The sequence below is a fragment of the Cetorhinus maximus genome, chromosome 12 (assembly GCF_964194155.1).
Source record: "Cetorhinus maximus chromosome 12, sCetMax3.hap1.1, whole genome shotgun sequence".
Taxonomy (NCBI): domain Eukaryota; kingdom Metazoa; phylum Chordata; class Chondrichthyes; order Lamniformes; family Cetorhinidae; genus Cetorhinus; species Cetorhinus maximus.
Window position 1 is genome coordinate 110,534,854 of NC_135890.1, and position 15,380 is coordinate 110,550,233.

A 15,380-nucleotide genomic window follows, 5' to 3' on the forward strand; every position below is an offset into this window, starting at 1 on the left:
GGTGACTGAGAGTAGACTGATGGGCCAGCATTGGCCGTGTTGGATTTGTCCTGCATTTTGTGGACTGGACATACCTGAGCAATTTCCACATTGCAGGTAGATGCCAATGTAGCTGTACTGGAACAGCTTGGCTAGTAGCACAGCTAGTTCAGGAGCACAAGTCTTCAGACATCTGGTATGACCCCCTATCCCGACAATTATGGCCAAAGCCTCTGCTATTTCCCCTCTTAATTCCTTAGGATGCATCCGAACTGGATCAGGTGACTTTTCTCCCCTGACCGCTGCCACCCAGTAAGTACTTCCTCCTGAGTTATTTCTAGCCATTCAATTTTTCTATCCCTTGCTCCTCTGCTGTGACACTGGCAGCTTTCTCTTCTTTAGAGAAGACCGATACAGGCACTCATTTAATACCTCAGCCATACCTTCTGCCTTGATGCACAAGAAGTTATTTTTCAGTTCCTAGTTTCAGTTCCCACTCTTCCTTTCGATATCTTTTTAGTTTTATTTACTTCAGTGTTCACTTTTATGTCATCCGCTAATCTCTGCTCATAGGCTCGCTTTGCCCCTCATTTCCTTGCTCAGTTCTCTGCACTTTTTATATTCTGCTTGATTCTCTACTGTGTTATGAGCCTGACATTTATCATAAGCCTCCTTTTCAGCACCTGCTTTATTTTGCTTTAGTAATAACCAGACAATCTGTTTTTAGTCACAAAACAAAAACAAAAATACCTGGGAAAACTCAGCAGGTCTGGCAGCATCAGCGGAGAGGAACACAGTTAATGTTTCGAGTCCGAATGACCCTTCAACAGAACTAAGTAAAAATAGAATAGAGGTGAAATATAAGCTAGTTTAAGGGGGGGTGGGACAAGTAGAGCTGGATAGATGGCCAGTGATAGGTGGAGATAACCAAAAGATGTCACAGACAAAAGGACAAAGAGGTGTTGAAGGTGGTGATATTATCTGAGGAATGTGCTAATTAAGGGTAGAAAGCAAGTCAAGCAAGGTACAGATAGCCCTAGTGGGGGGTGGTGTGGGGTGAAGGAATCAAAAAAGGCTAAAAGATAGAGATAAAACAATGGATAGAAATACATTTAAAAATAACGGAAGTAGATGGGAAAAGAAAAAACTATATAAATTATTGGAAAAAAAAGGGCAGGGGGATCGGAAAGGGGGTGGGGATGGAGGAGAGAGTTCATGATCTAAAATTGTTGAACTCAATGTTCAATCCGGAAGGCTGTAAAGTGCCTAGTCGGAAGATGAGGTGCTGTTCCTCCAGTTTGCGTTGAGCTTCACTGGAACAATGCAGCAAGCCAAGGACGGACATGTGGGCATGAGAGCAGGGTGGAGTGTTGAAATGGCAAGCGACAGGGAGGTCTGGGTAATGCTTGCGGACAGACCGAAGGTGTTCTGCAAAGCGGTCATCCAGTCTGCATTTGGTGTCTCCAATGTAGAGGAAACCGCATTGGGAGCAACGAACGCAGTAGACTAAATTGAGGGAAGTGCAAGTCAAATGCTGCTTCACTTGAAAGGAGTGTTTGGGCCCTTGGACGGTGAGGAGAGGGGAAGTAAAGGGGCAGGTGTTGCACCTTCTGCGGTTGCATGGGAAGGTGCCGTGGGAGGGGATTGAGGTGTAGGGGGTGATGGAGGAGTGGACCAGGGTGTCCCGGAGGGAACGATCCCTGTGGAATGCCGCTGGGGGGGTGAAGGGAAGATGTGTTTGGTGGTGGCATCATGCTGGAGTAGGCGGAAATGGCGGAGGATGATTCCATGCAACCGCAGAAGGTGCAACACCTGCTCCTTTACTTCCCCTCTCCTCACCGTCCAAGGGCCCAAACACTCCTTTCAAGTGAAGCAGCATTTGACTTGCACTTCCCTCAATTTAGTCTACTGCATTCGTTGCTCCCAATGCGGTTTCCTCTACATTGGAGACACCAAACGCAGACTGGGTGACCGCTTTGCAGATCACCTTTGGTCTGTCCGCAAGCATTACCCAGACCTCCCTGTCGCTTGTCATTTCAACACTCCACCCTGCTCTCATGCCCACATGTCCGTCCTTGGCTTGCTGCATTGTTCCAGTGAAGTTCAACGCAAACTGGAGGAACAGCACCTCATCTTCCGACTAGGCACTTTACAGCCTTCCGGACTGAACATTGAGTTCAACAATTTTAGATCATGAACTCTCTCCTCCATCCCCACCCCCTTTCCGATTCTCCCCGCCCTTTTTTTTCCAATAATTTATATAGATTTTTCTTTTCCCACCTACTTCCATTATTTTTAAATGTATTTTCATCCATTGTTTTATCTCTACCTTTTAGCCTTTTTTGATTCCTTCACCCCACCCCACACCCACTAGGGCTATCTGTACCTTGCTTGTCCTGCTTTCTACCTTTAATTAGCACATTCCTCAGATAATATCACCACCTTCAACACCTCTTTGTCCTCTTGTCCGTGACATCTTTTGGTTATCTCCACCTATCACTGGCCCTCTATCCAGCTCTATTTGTCCCACTCCCCCTTAAACCAGCTTATATTTCACCTCTCTTCTATTTTTACTTAGTTCTGTTGAAGGGTCATTCGGACTGGAAACGTTAACTGTGTTCCTCTCCGCAGATGCTGCCAGACCTGCTGAGTTTTTCCAGGTATTTTTGTTTTTGTTTTGGATTTCCAGCATCTGCAGTTTTTTGCTTTTATCAATCTGTTTTTAGTGATGTTTCTTTGGGGATGAATATTGTCCAGGATACTGGAGAGAACTCCCCTGCTCTTCTTGAACAAGTGTATGGAATCTTTTTCATTCATTTGACGGGGCAGAGAAGACTCTTAGTGTAAATGCTACACTTAGTACATCACAATTCTCATGAATGTAATGCCATTATTTGATTGCACCGCTGAAATATAATGCGATTTAAATATACCATATAAAATATTATAAAAGTTAGTTCAAATAAAACTCCAGGTAAACCTCATAAATACTTGAAATCTGGGCACGTTAATGCCATTGGTTATAAACTGAGAGAACCTGCTTCCCATTGGTTGGCTGTGTGAACGGGCCGACCACTTTACTGGAAGCTTACTGGTTAATAACTCCACCGCAATCACTCATTGGCTTCCCTCTCCTGTACATGGATTGGCTGGTGTATTTCGCTAACCCCCGCTCCTGATTGGTCAGCTTCACCTGGCCTGTTGCTATGACACGGGGTGGGTGTCACCCTCCTGAGGCTCGGTGTGCGGCAGTCGAACGGGGTCGTGTTGTTTGGTTCCGCGCGCCCCCTCCCCACCCCCCCACCTCCCACCCTCCACTCCCGGTACCGCCTCGGCAGGTTTTTTCGGTCGCCGCTTGTTGCCTTTTTGGGACAGCGCTTGTGTTTCGGGGCCGTTCGCGATGGCGATGCTGGCGGAGCATCAGTTCAAGCAGCTCCCGGCGGACAAGCAGATCGACACCAGGGCTTTCCTGGACAGCGTGTCTTACCTACCGCCCTTTTTCGGTGAGTGAGTGAGGGAGGGAGGGAGTGAGGGAGAGAGAGTGAGGGAGAGGGAGCCGGGAGCAGTCGATCGGCCTTGGCTGTCACCACCGGAGAAATGCAGGGACTCCCGAGTCCGAGGTAAATAGGAGGGGAGATCCTCCTGCATCTCGGACAGGGGCAAACCTGAAAACTAACAAAGTATTAAAGAGAGGGTAAGTGAGGAGGGGGAGGCGGGGCTGGCGGGAAGGGGCATTGGGGTGTTTGGGTGAGGTTGGCGGGAAGGGGCATTGGGGTGTTTGGGTGAGGTTGGCGGGAAGGGGCATTGGGGTATTGGGGGGGTTGGCGGGAAGGGGCATTGGGGTGTTTGGGGGAGGTTGGCGGGAAGGGGCATTGGGGTGTTTGGGGGAGGTTGGTGGGATGGGGTATTTGGGGGGGGTTGGTGGGATGGGGTATTTGGGGGGGGTTGGTGGGATGGGGTATTTGGGGGGGGGTTGGTGGGATGGGGTATTTGGGGGGGGGGGTTGGTGGGATGGGGTATTTGGGGGGGGGGGTTGGTGGGATGGGGTATTTGGGGGGGGGGTTGGTGGGATGGGGTATTTGGGGGGGGGGTTGGTGGGATGGGGTATTTGGGGGGGGGGGTTGGTGGGATGGGGTATTTGGGGGGGGGGTTGGTGGGATGGGGTATTTGGGGGGGGGGTTGGTGGGATGGGGTATTTGGGGGGGGTTGGTGGGATGGGGTATTTGGGGGGGGTTGGTGGGATGGGGTATTTGGGGGGGGTTGGTGGGATGGGGTATTTGGGGGGGGTTGGGATGGGGTATTTGGGGGGGGTTGGTGGGATGGGGTATTTGGGGGGGGGTTGGTGGGATGGGGTATTTGGGGGGGGCGGTTGGTGGGATGGGGTATTTGGGGGCGGGGGGTTGGTGGGATGGGGTATTTGGGGGGGGATTGGTGGGATGGGGTATTTGGGGGGGGGGTTGGTGGGATGGGGTATTTGGGGGGGGGCGGTTGGTGGGATGGGGTATTGGGGGGGTTGGTGGGATGGGGTATTGGGGGGGTTGGCAGGAAGGGGCATTGGGGTGTTTGGGGGAGGTTGGCGGGAAGGGGCATTGAGGTGTTTGGGGGTGGTTGGGAAAGGGCATTGGGGTGTCAGGTTCTCATCTGAAGCTGTAACACATGAAAAATACTGAAGTCTGGGCTGGAAGGTTGGGCATGTGTCTGGGTGTTGACTTCAGCTGAGATTCATATTGATTACGTTGACATGTTTTTTTTTAGTTTTGAGCTGAACAAAGAATCGGTTTTCCCCTTCGAATCTCACGCTGCAATTTTTGCTCCCTTTGCTTCGAAAGCTCTGAAACTAGAGGCTTTTATTCACCGCTTTACTTCGCCTAGATTGGACGCACCAAAACTGTCCCAAGGTTGCAAATGCACTATCAGGGTTTCCACTGCGATACCCAAAGCAGAGAGCTCCTCTTCCTATTTGTGGTTTGCCAAGGTTGGCCTCAGCCTCCCGGGATAGTGGGGATGAAAATCTGCCGCACTTTTTCCCCTCCCTGTTTGAAAGATGGTGTCAGGTGAGTGTAGATGAGGAGCTGGCCTGTGATTGAATACCTTGCAAATACTCAACCTGCATGGTTTCACCCATGAACACCTACCACTTGGATGAGGGTGACAAGTAATGTGAGTTGTAATCCAACAAGATCTTGAATGCCTGCAGTACAGGAAGGGAGGAAAAATTGATGATGGATGAATCTGAAACCAGGGGAAGCTCGTTTTGTTTTTCCTTACTGTCGGGAGCAGTCTCGATGTACTGTATCAAGGTGAACCTGTGGACGCATTCACCTGTTTTGAATACTATAGCAAAGGTTTTAAAGAGGGCAGGACATTGAGGTATGATGTGCAAGATTTAGTTGTAAGGGAGAAAATGTATCTCTTTTTTTGATAGAGATCAATAGATTTGGTTGTGATAACCTAGTGGACAACTAACTTTTTTTAAAAAAAAGAATTGCGTAACTCTAGAGAGCTGAAAGTTGAGAGGCACCAATTTAATTGGGGAACCATTTAAAAAATGAAGCTAGTCGATGGGATATTCCTGCCTGAGTTATTTTGTTTAGGCTGAGTGTGTGCTATTCAGCATTTATTATTGTCACTCAGAAATTACACAATTGGTAAGCTGAAAACAATTTGTTTAGTTCCTTTGTTGTAGTCCCAAGGCACTTTAGAAGTGCGGGGGTGATTTTTTGCAGTAACAAAGCCTGAATGAACAGTTAAAGGGCCAGCTCTTTTAATAATCTATACATAATTTTTTTAAATCCTCAGAGGTAAAGGAGGGGGTGGGGTGGAAAACATGACCAAAAACTTGATCAGAGATTAGTTTTAAGAAAGGCATTAGACGGAGAGACAAAGGACTTTACAGAAATGATTCCAGAGCATGGCAACTAGTTGACTGATGGCATTATCCCCAGTAAACAGAGCGTGGATGCAAAAGAGGCCAGAATCAAGATTAGTGTTTGGCAAGAAGAAGATTCTTAGGGCTGCAAGAGGTTACAGAGATCAGGGTGGGGGGGTGGGACATTGAAGAGATTTAAGCAAAGGAGGATAAATTTAATTTTGAGATGCTGGGAGACGACGACCCAGAGTGAGTGAGGAGAAGGGTGATGAATGAGCAGGACTTCCTGTTAGGACAGGGGCAGTAGAGACAGGAGCCAAGGATAGATCATTGGGGCAGTCAGGAAAGAACAGTGTCGGGGCATGGACTTGATAAGCTTAATGGTCTCCTGTGTGGTATTGACTTTTGAGTCTAAGTCATTGCTGGAGATATTCTATCTATGATCAAATAGGTAAGAGTCAAACCCAACAACGGCCATCCCACTGAGTTGGACAATGGAGGAGGCTGGTGTGACCACTGTTAAACCTACAGTCCACAGCCCAGATTACTCTTGTTTTACTGGAACGTTAACTGTTGCTTATTAAGTATTATGAATCTAAAAAAAAAGCAGTAAATTCTGCCTGATGTTTTATGATTCACTAAGTACTTTGTGTCACGCCGTTCCTTCACTGTCACTGAGTCAAAATCCTAGAACTCCCTTCTTAATAGCACTGTGGGTGTACCTACACCACATGGACTGCAGTGGTTCAAAAAGGCAGCTCACCACCACCTTCTCAAGGGCAGTTAGGGATGGGCAATGAATGCTGGTCCAGCCAGTGAAGCCCACATCCCATGAATGAACAAAAATAAATGCTTTCAAATAAGTAGCATTCTTCCTGTTGCACCATCTCATGTTTGTTCTCTCTTTTCACCTTGCAACCATTAATGATCAATTTGCAGGGGTTTCTAGTTAAGCGTATTCTTCAACCAATTGATAAAGGTAAATTGGGCCATGCAGAACCCATCAAGAGGTTCCCAGGTTTTACTTTTAGTCTGTAGAATTTACTTCATGGAGGCAATGCTCCGATCTGCAGCAAAAGGGTACTCTGGCTTAATGGGTAAAGGCAATGGTGTCGTGTGCCACTAGGAGTACAGGACAGATGGTCCATGCATGACTTTTTGAACTATGCCGCATTGGAACACTACGGTGAATATCTGAGAAGGGAAAATCAGTGGCTCTAGCTTCTGTGGACAAGCAGAAGCCCTGGTAGGAAAATGTGCATGCCTGGCGAACTGGTTCGGGCTCAGCTGTAATGCCTTCCATGTTAAGTAGTCTGCAGGTGTTTGCAGCCTAAACTCATGGGTGAATCTGCCCACTGGGATAAAATACTGAGACTGGCACATCTGTAGAAATGCACCGCAGCAAAAGTGAATGATTTTAGGAGAGAAAACTGGCGGATGGGAGAGGAGATTCTAACCTATTGTGTTCTCAATGTAAAGAATAAAAAATAACTGGCAGTGACTTTCAGACAGTAACTCAATCCATAGCTCTGCTGATTTGTAAACCACTTGAGCTCAACTTCTTTGGCTTATGCTTCCATCAGAATTGTTTGATTTGAATTACTGCTTGACAAGCCTCAAGCTCTCATCTATTATCTTTTATGAATTATTCAAGGTGAGTTGCAGCACTATGACAATACAGATTTCCCAAGTCTCCCGTGTTGGATATACAACCTGTTTTCTGATGTTTGCAATAAGTCCAGTCAGCAAGAATGAGAAGTGAGTTTTTAAAAATGAACTCTTTTTGGCTTAGTTGCGAATTATCCAAGTTGAAAATGGAGCTGTGCGAACCAGAAGCCGGTAGAGCTACTGCAAGTGACATGTAACAGCTGCCACACCTGTTTTACTATGAAGTGACTCCTACTGGAAAACATGTCTGTGTGTGTATTTTCTAATGAGGGAAGAATTAGGTTAGAATGAAATGCCCCAGTTAATGACTAGCCTATCAGTGCTCAACTTCGGGAGTCAAAACAGCAAGTTGCAGAGGATAGCCAGCAATTATAAACTGTAACAATGGTGCCTTCAGGATGGGAAAAATGAGGATGGCTGCAATTTGAGCTTTCCTGGGACTTGGTTCTGATTCAACAGTGATCCTACTTTCAAAATGAGTATAGATACAGGAACTTATCGTTTCAGTATTGCTGAGGCTGCTGGTGCTTCCCACACTTGAGATTTCTGCCATCGTACACAATGTTTTGGTTTTTATGCTCCTCCTCAAGCTGTAACAGTTCCCTTTGTGCTGGACCTGCTCTAGTTAGACTACAGGGCAAATTTGGCAATGGCAGAAACATACATATAATTAATTGCATATGTACATTTGCAACTTTCGCTCTGGTGGCATTACGGACTGGCAGGGGCCATCAGATCTATCCCTACATCCTCAAGTGTTTCACCTTTGGCAGTAGCCCATTAACATTCTTCTCCCTCTCCTCTCCGCCCACCCTACCACTCCCCCCAACTTAATTTATGTTGCGTCCTGTGGAATATGTGACTAATGCTGGTATGCAGTTCCACAGGTCACCACCCAATACCTAACTCATTCTTCATGTGCGATATAAGTGGCATCATAGGTTGTCTGATCCGGTACTAATGCATGCATGTTTCCACCCAGTGGATCACTGAATAATGATTGGGACTGGAACTCTATCTCTTCATCTCCCAGCCCAGGGCAGTTGAGGCAGGTTGCAATGTGGCTTCCACTGTCCTGAACAAAATCAACATAGATTTAAGGTCAGAATTTGAAGCCAGTTCTAACTGTATTGTCAGCATTAATCTAGATTTGGCAGGGAGGGAGAGAATAAAATACCTAAACAACTTTAACAAAATGCATAATGTTTGAGTACACAGGCAAGCAGATCATGTGCAGAAAAACACAGGTGCTGATTTGGCCTGTTCTTTTGCAATAGAAACTTACACAGAAGAAGACCATTCATCCCATTGGGCCTGTGCTGGCTCTTTGAGCTATTCAGTTAATCTGACTCCCCTCGACTTTTCACCATAATCCTACAATTGTTCCTTTTCAAGTAATATGTAAATAATTAAATGTTAGAATTAGAAACAAGTGTCCACAACCAGCTTTGCAGAGCAGACGTGAGCTTAACTCGAGCAGGAGGATCGGAAGAGAATGATGTGTTAGCTTGAAGCAGAATGAAGGAGGACTCAGGGAACAGAGCACAGATAGCATGACAATCCATCTAATTTACCATAATGGTTAGTCATTTAATGGCAGCATTGGGGAAATCTTAGTCTATTCTCAAATTGGGGGCAAGCCTGAAATACTGGTGTATTTCAGTGTGGGTTGTTAGAGACCTTTAGTGTTTAAAGAGAAACTTGAACACCCAGTTATTAACTGAAAGAGATTATGCAATAAGATTCCACGGGTTTCAAACAAGTTAATTTTACTAAACAAAAAACAAGTAAGGCAAACACCACTAAATAAGCACAGTCTTAAGGAACACTTGTACTTTGCATTGGAAAGCATAATAGAACAACATCTCAGATTTTAGCCTAGAATTCTCAACTGAACCTTCCCTTTTCCCTTATGACTTCCCCAGAGTGTCTTTGGCTATTTATCAGGCTCTTGAAGGTCCCTTCACTTCCTGGGGACCAAACCAAAGTGCCACGGCTCTCAGGAATTCTTGATGGTCCTGCTATCCTCTGAGGTATGAGCACTCTTGGGGTTCTTCCACTAGCCTCCTGCTAAATGACCCTGTGCCACTCCTTAAACACCTCACAGTTGTGGACACTCCAGCTGAAACATGGACTGCACTGCACTCTGGCTTAGTGCTCCACTTCAGAAATACCCTTGACATCTAATAGCCCTTTTGCTTCAGGCCTACAGCTGCTTTTCAGCTCTTAGCAGAGTCTCCGTTTCTCTGCCTGCTGAACTTGGGGCTCAGACCCACCAATTTGAGTGCTTTCAGCTCCAACCTCAAAGATGTCCTGGAAAAATCCCACAGACAACTTCCCAGAATTCCAACCAAGGCTCCTTCTTGAATCATTCATCTTCATGGCAGCAGAAGTTAGTCGAGATGTTTGATTAGATATTTACAATAATTAACCTTTTGGCTTCAAAACCAAATTACTTCACCCTGAAATCTGCATGAATAATTTAAATTTCTAAAGAAGTCAGGATAGTTCTCCTAGACTTACTGTCTGCAGTTCTCCAGCTAAATGAAGGCCACCTGCTATTTCATTGCTTTCATCCTCCTAACTCTGACTTTATAAATACACATGACTTGTGTCCTGGCAATTTCTAAAGTCCAGCATTTTAATTACCTTACCTGTACAAATTTAATCTTTCCAAAACAAAAATTTACCTCTAAAATATTAATATGTACTATGAAACTAGATGATTATGACAGGGTTTGTCCACCACTAAATCTCATTAATTTGAGTTTATACTGCCCAAACCAACTAATGCAGAGGTTGCATCTTGCCATACCTGCCAATTATAATACTCTTCAGTAATTGGGATTCTATTTAGATAAAATGCAGGAAAATTTCTTGCATTTGGTGAATCCAGGAAAAAAGCAGCCCAAGCTGTATTCTCCTCGGATAACTGGCAATAATGTAGCAGCAGACACTTTACGAAACACTGGTGCAGAACTTTTATCTTGTTGAACTATACAATGTTGTTCTTTTTTTTCTGATCAGTGTAAAGCACATTAACACTAGAGAATGAAGCACTTTCCATTTCAGTAACCTGGTATCCACATCAAGCAACCCAATTAGATATAGTAGCACAGTTTGATGCAGAGCAAAGTTACTATGCTGACCCCCACTTGCCTCAACTCTACATCAGAAGAGTTCTCCCTTTACTCTGATGTCATTAGAGACAGCCAAATTTCACTTAATGGTGAAACTTTACAGCTTGCAGACAGCAATTATGAGAGAGGCAGTGGGTTTGTGAAATATTCCACTGATTATCTTACTTGCAAAGGGGTTGCTGAGCCAAAGGGCAGCCATTTCCAATCTTTAATCATCTGCGTTACAGTTTTGGTTTGTACCTCCCCTGTTAAGCAAGTGGAGGATGTACCAGGCTGCAGAAAAAGAGAAGTTTTTTTTTATCCATTTGGCAGAAATAGGTGTGTGTTCCAGTGAGCCTTGCGTTTACATTGGTCCACCTCTGTATTGCTGTCTATGTTTAAACCTGGCTCAGGAGTGGTTTCTATTCAACAGGCACCATTTTACAGCATAGAATTTTCCACATTTGTACAGGCTGAGATTTAGATTTTAGCAGGGGGCATATCTTGTTTATCCAAAAATATAAATAAGAAAGGTGAGCCAGCTGGTAAAGAAGTGCCATTGAGACGAGGATGGTCTCCAATTCAGTTCTGGGTTTATCCTGGATTTGTCCTCTTCTCTGCCAGGATGAGCTACACCTTTATGCAGAGTTCCTGTTTTTGATTGTTTTCAAGTAACTCCCTGATGGGAAGCGCCCATTAGATAAGGACCAGACTGGACTCTGATGTTACATTGTCCACGACTGACTGGCCTGCAGTTTGCTTGCTGTTTAGGTTATACCCATTTTAAAAATCTTATTTGGGTGAAGAGCCAATAAGTTACTTGTTTCCGTGGGAAAGGAGAGGGGGAATTGATGAAGGAATTAAAAAAAAAGAATTGTCTGTTGACTTTTCACAAGGCTGTCCCAGCTCTTTCTGTTCCCTTGTCACCTTGTGATTTCACCAAAAGCACCAACATTTACAATTTCACAAAGGCCAGCTATCCTTCAGTTCTTTGTCCACATGACCTTTTTTTGCAACATGTGGCTATCGATTGTGGGCTGTATCACATGCAGGCCTCCACCTTTTTTTTAACCTGATGCCCACGTGCATGCACTTTATAGCAAGCGTTACTGGCTAGTAGTGATCAGATGCAAGATCCATGGCTGCTTTTCTTCTTCTCGTTTTTCTAAGCTGGACAATTGAAGCAAATTTGCCATACCCATTCAGTGCACTTGCCTACTGAGCATTTAGTAGAACCTCCAGATCTATCTACTTCAGTGAAAAGCAATTTTAATTGCTGGATTATGCATCATATGCGAAACTGATAATTGGTGTCTCCATGAGAGAAATAAGTAGACAATTAGAACTATCATGACAAAATTAAAATAGTTTCTGTAATACTAATGTCAGGGCATGATGTCAACTTAACATACACTGAACTGGTGAAGTTATGTTCTGTAAAATTTGTACTGTGAGCTCACTGATTTTATTTTAATTGTGCTTATTTATAGGAATCTGTTATCCTACATCTGGAAAATTGTTTTTGTTTTGGATTTCCAGCATTCGCAGTTTTTTGCTTTTATCCTACATCTGGACTTGTGCTTCCAAGATCCTATATGTCTAGGTGTCAGTTAGGGTATTACTTTTTTTTCTTTCACAGGCAAGGACTGATTTGTTGCCCATTCCTAATTGTGCTTGAGAAAGTGGTGGTGAGCCACTTTGAACAGCTGCAATCCATCTGGCGCAGGTACATCCATAACTGTTGTTAGGAATGTTGCCTCCCATCATTGCCATTTGCTATGGCTTGCACTAAAGTAGTTCTTTTCACAATCATGTGGGTTTTTAAGTCTCAAGCTTACTATTGCCTTTTGCGACTTTCCAATTTATCTCCTCTTGGCTGTGAATTAGTTGGTAGCATTTTGCCTCTGAGTCAAAGAGTTGTAGATTCAAATTCTGCTTCAGAGACCAAGTGTTAAAATCTAGCTGACACTCCAGGAAATGCTGTAATGTTGGAGAAGCTGACTTTTGGATAAGATGTTAACTAGGGCACCTCTGGTTTCTTGAGTGAACGAGGAAAAGTGTGGGAGTTCTCCCTGGTGCCCTGACCAATATTTATTTATCTCTGAATCAACATCACAAAAACTGATTATCTGGTCATTATCACATTGTTCTGCACAGATTAACTAATCTGTTTCCTACAGTACGACAGTGACTACACTTCATAAATATCTAATTGGTTGTAAAGTGCTTTCGGATGGCATTATATAAATGTGAGTTTTTCTTTATCTTTCACTCCTTTTGAATCTTGTTGATGACCTGCACTGTGCACTTTGGTCCTTCACCTTGACTTAAAAAAAAGTTCTTTGGCACTGACGTTTCCAGGCTGGTGGATGATGAGTTGTATTGGTGTCTGCCTTTTCAGAAAAGAACCCTAGTTCCAGCCCAGCCATCTCCTGTTCTGATTTGCTCCTTTACCTGCAGCAGTTTCATAGGCTTTGGGTGCTAACTGGTTCCCATTTAAATGGCTATTTTCTATGTGGCTGTCTATCAATTGGACAGTTCATGTTTTGCACTCGCTTCAGAATTAAGGAAGAGAGCCAAACTGGTAATGACTGAAATTCCTGGCTGTTTGCAGTTTGTTTTCTAGTTCAGAGCCCTGAATCTATTTGGAGTAATTATCCCGGGACTGCTGTTGAGGACATTGAGTGACTCAGCACCCGGGGGGGAAAATCCTTCCTGATTTTATATAATTCAGTAAATATCCCATTTCTTACCCACTGAGACATTGTACAAACTTGAATTGACTTGAGGAAAATTAGACCAGAGGGGTTATCTGAATCATATAACAGGTGCTACAATAGTGTCAGTTCATTGATTTATATTATTTGTTACCATGGAAGCCTGTTTTGTATTTACGGCAATATGGTAGGAACATTTAGAGCTTATTGAATGGCCAGGGATAAAATCTTTCCATTGGCAAAATGCCAGATACTAGATAAGCATTTAGTAGATTAGTGCAGGATACAAAATTTGAAGGGATATGTATCTTACTAAATTACCCTGAACAGTTGTTCCTCACTGACACCTTTTATTATTTTAATTTGTACTTCAACGCTGCCTGTTGTATCCCTTGTGACTCAGAGTAAGCTGAGCCATATGGAGCAGGGTGCTTCTGATCACTGGTCTATATCCTGGTGGCATTGTTGCAATTGACCTCATTGCTCTTGGTCTGGGAGGCTGTGGGAGGACTGTCCCCTTCTCTGATTGTTACACCGCAACCCTTATCGGAAGTGTGCGTAAATGAACATTGGGTGAGGCCAGGATTGGACTTTACCCTCGGCAGTTTATTTAACAGCTGGCTGAGCTTGCATATAATGAAAGGCCTCTTGAGCAAGGTAACAGAGGAGCTCAAATGAAGAATTGGATAACGTATTAGAGGGAACTCATGGAATCATAAACCAGCATAAGCCGTTGCCATCAGGGGAGGAGAGGAAACAACCAGAAAAAAATTAACATTATTACAGAAAATACCTCTGAGTAGACGTGACTTTTTAATGTGGTGTACACTTGATGGATAGTGACACATTGATGGTCGTAGCTAACATCATTAGAGTGTTATAGTACAAGCTTGCCTCCGCACATTTGTCTCTTACTTTGGTCACTTAGTTGTTCTCCTCTACACTCCTGCATGTGCAAAATGTATAAACACAAAAATTCACTAAAAAATGTTGACTCAACCTGCATTCTAGCACAGGAAGTTTCTGGTTATTTTGTTACAGCTTCATTGATGGTTTCCTTTCCAGTGTGCAGTATAAAGCTTTCCATTTCAATCAATTAATTATCACCTGCAGTATCTTCCAGTGCTGAGACTAGTGAACCTATAAAGAACAATCAGGCAGACCTTTCCATCTCACTCAAGAGCTGGGGTTACACTCTCTTGACTTTCTAGTAACACGAGACCTCTATTCACACAATGTGCTATTGTATTTTATTGGTCAGCGGCAGCACTGTACTTTAAAGGGAGAATCAGCCTTTTGTTGGTTTAAATAAAGGCTACATTATTAACTGTTCTGGTTTGGATTGTATGTGCTTTTTGTTTTTAAACTTGAATCTTCAGGACTTTTTCTTTTGTTCTCCATAACCAGGCCATTTCTGGATGGAGAGAAGGGGGTGGATTTTTCCATGGAGTTTTAACATCAGTTGATCCTAAGTCACATTCTGCCCACTGGAATTGAAATGACATTTTAAGAGAATTGACCAAAGTGAGAAGTAGGTTTTTCTTTCATTTTAAAAGAAAAAGCCCCAATGGTTTAATTGCAATTGCACTACCATTGAGCCACACTAATCACAGAAATTACAAATTATGAATTTTGCAGTCTGTGCTGAGATAGTTTGGGTGGTGATGGAGATGTATAGTCAAGCTCTATGCTCCTGGGATGATGTGAAAATTAAGCCATGGTTTCTATTCTAGAAGGCCTGCAAAGGAAAAGACTTGCGTGGATAAAGCATCTTATTGCTTCTCAACATCTCCAGGTGCCACAACAGTCAGCTTTATGATGTAAACTATACCAAATTGCTAGTAGAACAATAGCATGAGAATCTGGAAGTAAGCTGGGAGTATTTTCCCTCTTTGGCTCCCCTCTGCTAAAGGTGCTGATTTATGCTGGGGTATAGTCCCACCAGCAACCAGGACTGAGATGTGGAGAAATTACTTCACTCAAAGGGTTGTGAATCTTTGGAATTTTCTATCCCAGGGGCTGTGGATG

The 15,380-nt window shown here is 44.0% G+C and overlaps 1 protein-coding gene across 2 annotated transcripts in view; it reads left to right on the forward strand.

Annotated features, from left to right (window-relative positions):
• Positions 1-3,218: 3,218 nt before the first annotated feature.
• The window catches only part of gltpa (glycolipid transfer protein a), a 38,524-nt gene continuing 26,362 nt past the window's right edge, over positions 3,219-15,380 (forward strand). For both annotated transcript variants that reach the window (XM_078554419.1, XM_078554420.1), the window contains exon 1: positions 3,219-3,482. In XM_078554419.1, the coding sequence (XP_078410545.1) occupies positions 3,380-3,482 (103 nt within the window). In that variant the 5' untranslated portion in view covers positions 3,219-3,379. The remainder of the gene's footprint in view (positions 3,483-15,380) is intronic.